The sequence below is a fragment of the Merops nubicus genome, unplaced genomic scaffold (genome assembly GCF_000691845.1).
Source record: "Merops nubicus isolate BGI_N331 unplaced genomic scaffold, ASM69184v1 scaffold21674, whole genome shotgun sequence".
Lineage (NCBI taxonomy): Eukaryota > Metazoa > Chordata > Aves > Coraciiformes > Meropidae > Merops > Merops nubicus.
Window position 1 is genome coordinate 402 of NW_008605157.1, and position 10235 is coordinate 10636.

Genomic DNA, 10235 nt, shown 5'->3' on the forward strand with positions numbered 1-10235 from the left:
CTCGTGGAGACAGGGCAGGGACAGCTCGTGGTGACAGGGCACCTGCATTTCCCCCTTTCCAGGTTTCCATTACGAATCCAACAATGAGACGGACAAGCGGGAGTTTGAGAAGGCCGTGGAGACCATCGCCGTGTCCTTCAGCAGCACGTAAGGGGCTTTTGGCCAGCGTCCCCCCTGAGAAGGCCCCCGATGGACCCCATGCCCCCTGCTAGGCAGGACACATCTCCCCCCCTCGCCCACACGTGGGGGGTGGTTTGGGGACCAGAGAGACCCTGCAGGGAGGGCAGATTTGCTCCTGCCACTTGCACCAGCGATTCCTCCAGCACCGAGGAGGACCCCAAAACCTGCTCTAGCCCGCAGGCTCCATCTCCCAGCCCCTCTGCAGTGCTGGGCCAAGCTCTGCTCCTCCACCCCAACTGCCAAGACCTCCTCACATGGAGCTGAGCTGATCCTGATCCCTATTGAGACCAGTGTTGCATCTCCAACTGCCCTGGCCCCTGCCCAGTCCCTGGGACACAGGTTGGGTGCTGCTGGGTGACAATCCTGCTTGTCACTTGCCATCCCCTTGCTGAGCCCAGCCATGTTCCTCTCGTCACAGCGTGTCCGAGTTCCTCATGGGGGAGGTGGACAGCAGCACCATCCTCTCCATCCCACTCAGTGACCAGTACCAGGTGAGTGATGCCCACTCCCATCACGGGGGTCTCTGGATGTGCCAGGGTGCTCAGAGCCCACTCAGGAAGGGGCTGAGCCACCAGCTGCAGCCGTGGCATTCCCAGCTCACCTCCAAGCCTGGTGGAGCTGTGCGTAGGCTTTGCCTGCTTGCTCCTGTCCTCACCACCACCCCAGGGAGGGGAGAAGCCACCCGGCAGCTTGGTCCAGAAGGCTCCAGAAGGGATGGAGCAGCTCTGTCAACAGAGGCAGAACCAGCTCTGGGTGCTCTGTGTGGGCACCCCCTGGTCTGTGTGTGCACAGAGCTGGGTACTTCTCCAGTGACATTCCCATTAGCTCCCAGCCTCGGGCTGGGCTCAGCAGACTCCCAGCAGCAGCAGAAAGGCTCCAGCAGCTCGGGGTTCCTGCCTCCCCTCCACTCACTAGTGCCTCCAGCTACTCCCCTTCCTCTTATCTGATCGGTCCCTTCTCTTTCCCAATTCCCAAAGTCCATGGAGAGCCTCTACGGGGGGATTCCTGGGCCTGGAGGGGTCGGCATGCCCTCGGGCATGGGGAGCTATGACACAGGTAAGCGGGCAGACTCTGGGCACGGGGTTTGGGGTGGTGGGGTGCCCGGCTGAGCAGAGCAGCCAGCAGGAAACAGCATCTTCCCCATCACCACCACGGTCCTGGGCACCCGTGGCTGCTGCTGCTGGGACCAGGGGCTGGCAGGACAGCAGCACAGCCTGGTGCCAGCCCAGATACGGGGAGGCTCACGGAGCTTCACACAGCCAGGCTGTCCGGGGGCCCCAGGCTGGTCCTGGGAACTCGAAGGCACGTGGAGGGAGTGGGTCAGTGAGCACGGTGCCAGTAGCAAAGTTCTTTCTTCTCCTTCTCTCCTGCACCTTGCCCCTCATCCCACCCCAGGCCGCCCTGTGGCCGAGGAAGCGGACGTGACGCTGCAGCGCTGCGAGGGAGGGGTAGATGTTGCCCTCCAGTATGCCAAAAACATCTCCAAGTACATGAAGGACCTCATTGGGTACCTGGAGAAAAGGACCACGCTGGGTGAGATGGGGAGCATGGTGGGTGGGGCCTCTCTGGAGCGTGTCTGAGCCCCTCATGGCAGCACCAGAACAGTCGAGGTCCTCTCTGATCAGCGAGGCTGAGGGAGTCAGACACTGCAAGGGCAGTGACAAACTTCATCTACCGATTGATTTTTCAAAAGGAACCCAATCAGCTGAGAAATCCCAGTGTCTCATACATCTTTTCACTTCCAACCTTTTTCTTCCAGAGATGGAGTTTGCCAAAGGGCTTCAGAAGATGGCAAACAGCTGCAAGCAAACCATCAGTCAGGAGGTCAGTCCACATGTCCCTAGAGCCTCCCGGTGCCAGGGTGTTGGGCTGGCTCAGGAGCAGGCAGGCCCTGTGGTGCTGGGCTCAGAGTGGTGTGTTCTCTCCTTTCCAGACCAACATGCCTTTCCTGTCCATCTACCTGCTGGCCCTGGAGCAGGATATGGAGCATGGGACCTCAGTTCTGCAGGCTGCCACCACCCTTCAGAACCAAACCTTCCTCCAGGTGAGAAGACCAAGGGCCAGCTCAGAAGGGTCTTCCCCAGGGACTGGGCATTGGGGGAGGCTCCTTAGTCCCTCTGCCACAGGCACATCTTTGAAAACTGGAATCCAGCTGCTGCTGGGCTCAGCACTCCCTGGCTTTGCTCTGGCCTCAAGCTCTCAGCCAGTTGCTGGGTCCTTTGAGGGGTTAGACACAGGGGCTAGGAGAAACTCCCCAGGTCTGGCAAATCAAACAGCATCTCCTTATCGATCTCCACCTCATCTGAGGCTGCTCTGCGTTCCCACCTTCTCCCTGCAGCCCCAGCTGCACCCATCTCCCAGGGAGAGCTGCTCTCCAGCGCCGCTGGCTGGGGAGGGCCCCGATGTCCCTTGCAGGGGGTGGCTCTTTCTGAAGGAAACTGTGTCTGGCACTTCCCAGGCTGCAGATTTCCATCCGTGACACAAACCCTCCCTGTGACGGAGCCCAGATGGGGATGACAACCACCACTGCAGGGGACTTCTCCTTGCAAAGCCTTTTGCAAAGGGAGGAGCCGCGAGCGTTTAGCTCAGACCATGGTGGGGGTTGTTTCTCCCTCTTGCTCCAGCCACTCACAGTGAGACGCCTTGAGCATGAGAAACGGAGGAAGGAGATCAAGGAGCAGTGGCACCGGGCGCAGAGGAAGCTGGTGAGTCGCAGGCAGGCAGCAGGGGCTGGGTCTGTGCCCCCCGAGCCCAGCCGGGGGTACTCCAGGGGCACGTGCCCCTCTGAGGACGCCAGACCTTGTCCCTCTCCAGTAGCATTGGATGCTTTGTCCTGGGGTGCCTCTGCTGTGCTGGGGGACGCTGCAGAAGCTGGGGAACTCGTGGGGGATCACGGTCCCCTTGCAGAGCTCAGTTCTCACCCTGGGTCACTGTCCTTGGCAGCAAGAGGCCGAGGTGAACCTGCGCAAGGCCAAGCAGGTTTACATGCAGCGCAGCGAGGAGCACGACAAGGCCAAGTACATGGCTGTGAAAGCAGAAGAGGAGCAGCAGAGCACCACCAGCAGCACCACCACCAAAACCCTGGACAAGAAGAGACGCCTGGAAGAGGAAGCCAAGAACAAGGTAGGAACATGACAGCTCCAGACCTGTGCTGAGCATCTGCTCCTGCTCTTAGGACAGGAACAGCCCCGAGCTGAGTGGGCTGCAGGCAGGTTGGACTAGATGACCTTTAAAGGTTCCTTCCAACCAAAACGTTCTATGGTTCTATGGCTGAGCTGCCCATGGATCCTCAGACACAGCACAAAAGCCCAGAGGGCCAGGCTCCAAGTCAGAGAGCTGCTCTTGCTCTCCTCACCTGTGAGCTGTTTCCATCTCTTGCTCTCCCCATCCTCAGGCAGAAGAGGCGATGGCCACGTACCGGACCTGCGTGGCAGATGCCAATACCCAGAAGCAGGAGATGGAGGATACCAAAGTGAACTCCTTGCGGCAGATCCATGAAGTGATCAAACAGAGTGACCAGGTCATCAAGACGGTGAGTGGGGCTTGCTTGGAATGAGCCCTGGGCAAGGGGGTGGCCGTACCCTCTTCAGGACAGGTCCGGACCTGGCTGAGGTGCCCCTGTCCCAGGTGAGGTCCAGGTGCATGTAGAGCTCTCCTCACCCCCTCGTGCTCTGACAGGCCAAGGCTCAAGGCTGCAGACCAGGCCCCGTGCTCCCCATTTCTCACCTCTCCTGGAGCTTCCTTGTCTCTCTCCCGCGTGTGCCAGCTCACAAAGCTCACGTCTGATTTTCCGCACATTCTTTTTAGGCCACAATCTCCTTCTACCAGATCATGCACATGCAGACGGCTCCGCTGCCCGTCAACTTCCAGACGCTGTGTGAGAGCAGCAAGCTGTACGACCCGGGGCAGCAGTACGCCTCCCACGTCAGGCAGCTGCAGCGCGGCGACGAGCCCGACACCCAGTACGACTTCGAGCCCTACGTGTCCCACAACGTCTGGTAGGAGACAGGGAGATCATCCCTGGGTTACTCTCACCTTCTCTGTGGCTGGCAACCTTCCCCCGGGCTCCCCTGCAGAAACCAGCATGGAGCAGCTGGAAAGCTGGGGCTGGATCAGCCAGGAATTCCCCTCACACAGAATCACCATGGTTGGAAAGGACCTTTCAGATCATCAAGTCCAAGCTTCCTCCCAACATCTCCCTAACCACTAGACCATAGCCTCAAGTGCTACATCCACTCATATCTTGAACCCCTTCAGGGATGGCGACTCCACCACCTCCCTGGGCAGCCTGTTCTAGTGCCTCACCACTCTCTCAGGGAAGAAATTCTTCCTAATATCCAGTCGAAACCTCCCCCGGCACAACTCGAGGCCATCCAACTAGACATCCTCTGGTGGATGGGATGGGCTGTCTCACGTTTATGAGAGGACTGTAAATCCCATGAGAGGTGGACAGCAGCCAGGAATAAGATCTTCAAGCATCCTTCCCATCTGCTCAGACGTTCCTTTCCCCCCCTCTCTGCCCCCAGGTCCCCCTTCACTCGCACACGGAAGGGCAGCTTCAACGCCAGCGACTTCTCGACGGGCGCCGGCTCCGAGCCCAAGGACGGGGGTGTCCCGGAGGGAGCCAGGGAGCAGCAGAGTGGGGCAGGGGAGAGGAGAGGTGAGCCCAGACCCCCCTGGCACCCTGCCCCGCCCAGGACCACAGCAGGACCTCCACGGGCACTGAGCACAGCAAGCTGAGTTTTCTGAAGGACACAAAATAGATCCATGGGGTGTTTTTGCTGTCTAGTGCTACCTCACAGATCATTCTCCACCTGCCCATCCCTTCTTTCCCCTGCTGGGTGTGTTGCTGAAGGCATCACAACCCCACCAGCCCCCTCACCTGCCTGTCAGCAGCTTCCTTCAGTGACTCAAGTGCCTCCGGGTCCAGACTCTTCTCCCGTGTTTCTCTCCTGAATGCAGGAAGCAATCCCAAATGATCCGTGTTTTCCTCCACAGCTGGCAGGGGACACCAGGTCCACAAATCCTGGCCAACCTCCATTACTGAAGGTGGCAGCAGCCTGGACTCAAGTGCAGGTAGACACCAAACCCAGCCCAGGGCAGGCAGCGCTTCCCCTCCATGTACAGTCAGCCTAACCCCAGAGCTTCAGCCTGAACCCAGAGCTTCAGCCTGAACCCAGAGCTCAGCCTAACCCCAGAGCTCAGCCTGAACCCAGAGCTCAGCCTAACCCCAGAGCTCAGCCTAACCCCAGAGCTCAGCCTGACCCCAGAGCTCAGCCTGACCCCAGAGCTCAGCCTAACCCCAGAGCTTCAGCCTAACCCCAGAGCTTCAGCCTAACCCCAGAACTTCAGCCTGACCCCAGAGCTCAGCCTGACCCCAGAGCTCAGCCTAACCCCAGAGCTCAGCCTGACCCCAGAGCTTCAGCCTGACCCCAGAGCTTCAGCCTGACCCCAGAGCTCAGCCTAACCACAGCATCAGAGTTAGGAGGGACCTGCCCCCCTTTCATCCACCTGGCAGTGACCCGGGTGGTGGGTATCTGCTCGGCTGCCAGGCTCCAGCAGGCTGGGGGCAGGGAGGGAGGTGGGGCTGAGCCTTCCCACGGCGCTGTCGGGGCACACAGAGCCCCGGCCACCTCCCGGTTCCTCCCATTCCCCAGGGCTGCCCCAGCACAGGCCACACAGCTGCTTGCTGGGGGAGTTGGCCACCAGCAGCTCAGACAAGAAACAACTTTGCCAGTAACTTCACTTGGGGGATGTCTTTTGGCAGGTGAATTCAGCCACAAGCTCCAGCAGCTGTCTTCCAATGGCACCACATCCTCCAGTGAAGAGCTGGAGGAGAAGGACGAGGCCACCAGCCCCTTCGAGCAGAGTACGTGGCAGCACAGGGCACAGAATCATGGAATCATAGAACCATTTGGGTGGGAAAAGGCCTTTAAGAGCATCAAGTCCAACCATTGACGGAGGCACCACTAAACCATGTCCCTCAGCACCACATCTCCAGGGCTTTGGAACCCCTCCTGGGATCAAGCCAATCTTATCTTTATCTGGAGATAAACACAACCACTGCTGGGAGGGTCCCTGACCATGAGGAGCCCAGCAGTGCTGCCTTCACCACAGGATGAGCTCTGCTCAGAGCAGAGGGGACAGATGAGCCAGGGCTGCCTGTCCTGCAGGCTAAAGAGCTCGTGCATCCAGCTGGTGATCTGCTCTGCGACAGTGACCCTCCTGCTCAGGCTCTGCTTCACCTTAACCTCACCTCCTCAGAGGCAGGATGCAGATGCATTGCATTGTTCTGCTCTTAGGCATCAACGGGATCAGCCCAGAGATGGCAGCTCCCACAGGGCCCTTCCGAAACGTGGGCTTATCCAAGGCTGCCCAGACTCACCGGCTGAGGAAGCTCCGAGCCCCTTCCAAGTGCCGGGAGTGCAACAGCTACGTCTACTTCCAGGGAGCAGAATGCGAGGAGGTAACGCTGGGAGAGGTGGGAAGAGGGGTCAGCGGGTGGAGGGGATGGAGGACACGCCCCATGAGGGGGGTGACCCCAGCGCTGCAGGTCCTGTGACTCGCCACACGCTCTGCAGCAGCAGAGGGTGGTGCAGCTTTTGGCTCGGCTGTCGCAGCTTCGCTGGAGGAACCCAGCCAGGAGCTCTGACGCACATGGTCAGACCCACGGGTGCAACCACAGTCAGGAGGCCTGACTTCTCTGTGCCAGCAGAGGTGCCTCAGCCCCGCTGCAACCTGTCAGACATTCCTCCTCTGGGGAGGGGTCCCTGCACTTGGCACTGGTCCTGCAGTGTCTCCAGGACAGGCGCTTTTCCTGCTGGCTGCCGTGCTCCTCCCCGAGCGGTGCCTGGTGGCTCAGCAGCCGCCTCCCACCCCCGCCTTTCCCCCTGTCTTCCAGTGCTACCTGGCCTGCCACAAGAAGTGCCTGGAAACCTTGGCCATCCAGTGCGGGCACAAGAAACTCCAAGGGAAGCTGCAGCTTTTTGGGCAAGACTTCACAAAGGCTTCTCAGAGCAGCTCGGACGGCATCCCCTTCATCATGAAGAAGTGCGTCGCCGAGATTGAGAAGCGGGCGCTGAGAACCAAGGTGCTGCAGTGTCCCTTCCCTCCCCCTCAGCCCAGCTGCCTCAGGGGCCTTCTCCTGAAATCGTCTCCTGCCTTGGCATGAAGGCAAGGGGCTCGTTTTTCAGATTGCTGGAGGCAGGAAAGTGGAAAGTCCCAGGGGATAAACTGGGCCCTGACACCCCGAATTCCAACCTTGGAAACTCCCTTCTCTGGCCTCCCTCTTTCCTATGAAGCAGGAATAACAGCAGTGTCTGAGCTGGAAGGGGATGTTCCAGAACGACTTCTGAAGGGATTCCCAGCCCCAGAAGGGGAGGGTGGGAGCTAGAGTCCCACTGTCTCGTGCAAACACAAAGAGAAGTGTCCCTCCTCACTTCAACCCTGCTTTTCTCTGTTACAGGGCATCTACCGGGTTAACGGTGTCAAGACCCGCGTGGAGAAGCTCTGCCAGGCATTTGAGAATGGGAAGGAGCTGGTGGAGCTGTCCCAGGCCTCCCCTCACGACATCAGCAACGTCTTGAAGCTCTACCTGAGACAGGTACAGTGCTGGAGACTCCTTCTGCTGGGGGGACAGGGGAGAGGTGGGCAGAGGAACTGACTTCCCAGAACCAGACCTGGCTTCACCGAGTCACCCCTGGCAGGGGCAATTCTGCACCAACTGGGCTTAATAACCACATGGCCGTGGGTGGTGAGGGGCCTCCCAGCTGGGAGCAGGTCAGTGGTGGAGATGGGACCAGTGCTCGAGCTGGCTGCAGGTCTCCTGCTCCCAGGGAGCCTCGCAGAGCTTCGCCACCCCCCCTCTGTGGGGCTGCCGTGGGTCTGTACCCACAGAAAAACAACGAGCGGAAGCAGCGAGTGCTCCCTCCCCCTCTGCAACTGGGGAACCAGGCACCCAAAAAGGGAAGTGATCTGGTGAGGGTCTCACCGCAAGGCAGAGCCGGGCTGAGCTCACGTCAACCCGAGCAGGGCTCTGCCCCTCCTGTCACCCTGCTGTGGGCTCAGAGGGGTCCTGTACCTCCTTGTGTCACCCTGCCATCTGCTTAGAGGGCTGCTGTGCCCCACGGGTCACCCTGCCGTGGGCTCAGAGGGGTGCTGTGCTCTCTGCTCCAGGCACCCTCTGCCTCTGGCAGTGCAAACAGCATCACCCACAACCTCCAAGGAGCCCCCCAGGCAGAAGGAGAGGAAGCAGCTTCTCCTTCGCTGCTTAACCCTCTGGTGCTGCCATCCTCTGAGGGCTGGTGTAGCTCTGCAGAACTCTGACCTTAACTCGTGTGTCGGGCTCAGCTCGAGGAGGGACCCTTGTCCTGAGTTTCCTGCACACGAGGAGAGGCAGGCTCTGAACTGGCTCTGTGGTTTCTCCAGAGAAAAGCAGAGTGGGAAGAGAGAAAGAGATCAGTGCTGAGCCACCACCCAGCGCCTCACTGCAGAGAAACGGGTTTAAAGTCCCTCTCTAAAGTGCTGGTGCAGAGGGAACCTGCTCTGCTGCAAGACGCAGCCTGTCCCCAAAACTTTCTGTGCAAGCCACACTCAAAACATCTCCAGCTCTGCAAAACCACCAATTAGTCAACATGCTGCTCTGGCTGCTTTATACCAACTTCAAAGCAAGAGCTTCCGCCGCACCGCAGCCCCACCTTGGCTGCAGGTTGTGCCAGTTCCTGCCCTCCCCAGAGATCCCCCCATGGCCTCTTCCCAACCTCCTGTCTGCCGTGCCCTCCCCGGGCCAGGGCTTTCTAGGGGAAAAGAGGAATCCTGTAGCCTTGACCCAGCAGAGCACGCCACGGGCTGATCAAAGGCTGCGTTTTGCCTGAGCTTCACAGGTACTAATTGGCCAGGACAGACGAGGCTGGATTGACACGCTCCAGGAGATGGATAAATAAACGTTGCCTTCTGGTAGCAAGTTCTGCAAGCGCTGGGGGAGTTTTCTTGCTGTAGAAAGGCCCCAGATTTCCTCAGCTCAACCACACGGGACAGAGCTGGGTCTCAGGGAGGGGGTGAGCTCGTCCCAGGCTCTGCAGCACCCATTGCCCCTGTTCTGCCTTGCAGCTGCCCGAGCCCATCATGCCCTTCCGCATGTACAACGAGCTGATGGGGCTGGCCAAGGAGAGCCTGCAGGGCGGCGAGGCCAAGGGCAGGAGCGGGAAGGGCGGCCCCGAGCTGGTGGACAAAGGAGCCGACACCGACCCCGTGGTGGTGAACCTGGTGCTGAAGCTGAAGGAGCTGCTGAAGGAGCTTCCCCGGGAGAACATGGCCACGCTGCAGTACCTCCTGCAGCACCTGAGGAGGTGAGCAGGGCAGGTGCTGAGGCACCTCCCCTCGCTTCCCTGGAGCGGGAAGGGGAGCGCAGGCTCGAGCTGAGCCGTGGCTGCGGCCCTGGAGCTCGGTGTGCCACGAGAGGGACCCCGGAGCTGCCAGCCCCCCTCGAGCCCAGCCCTGCCCGTCCACCCACCCCCTCTGCCTGCTCGCTCTCACGAGTTCTCGCCTCCCCAGGATCGTGGAAGTGGAACAGGACAACAAGATGACCTCAAGCAACCTGGGCATCGTCTTCGGGCCGACGCTGATGCGCCCGAGGCCCACGGACGCCACCATTTCCCTGTCCTCCCTGGTGGATTATCCCCACCAAGCTCGCATCATTGAGGCACTCATCATCTTCTACTCGACCATCTTTGAGAACAAGGAGAACGTGGTGCTGGCTGACCCCAGCAAGGAGGAGGGAGCCAGCTCTGACCTGGTAGGACTCCTGGGGAAGGGGGTGGGATCCCTCAGGGTTCGGATTGGGAGCCAGCCAGGGCAGCCTGGAGCAGGTCAGCTGGAGGAGACCCTCCCGCAGCCCTAACAGCCCCACCCAGCCCCGGGCGGTGCCCCGGCCCCGCCCCGGCCCTGCTGTGACACACGAGGGGTCCAGCCCCCACCCTGCCCTCCCCTTAGAAAACTCACCTCCCTTGGTCACATCCCCACAAGATTTTCTGCCCCAAAAGAACAGTCTCAGCAGG

The 10235-nt window shown here is 60.2% G+C and overlaps 1 protein-coding gene across 1 annotated transcript; it reads left to right on the plus strand.

Moving 5' to 3' along the window:
* Positions 1-62: 62 nt before the first annotated feature.
* Positions 63-9973, plus strand: HMHA1 (histocompatibility (minor) HA-1; the record flags this gene model as incomplete). The annotated part of the gene is made up of 18 exons (XM_008939262.1): positions 63-147; positions 599-671; positions 1158-1236; positions 1576-1713; positions 1940-2004; positions 2114-2224; positions 2805-2885; positions 3124-3303; positions 3575-3712; positions 3988-4178; positions 4707-4840; positions 5179-5256; positions 5948-6049; positions 6483-6646; positions 7082-7270; positions 7646-7783; positions 9289-9527; positions 9733-9973. Coding segments are annotated over 18 exons (2426 nt in total), but the record flags the coding sequence as incomplete, so codon positions are not given.
* Between the last annotated feature and the right edge of the window lie 262 nt (positions 9974-10235).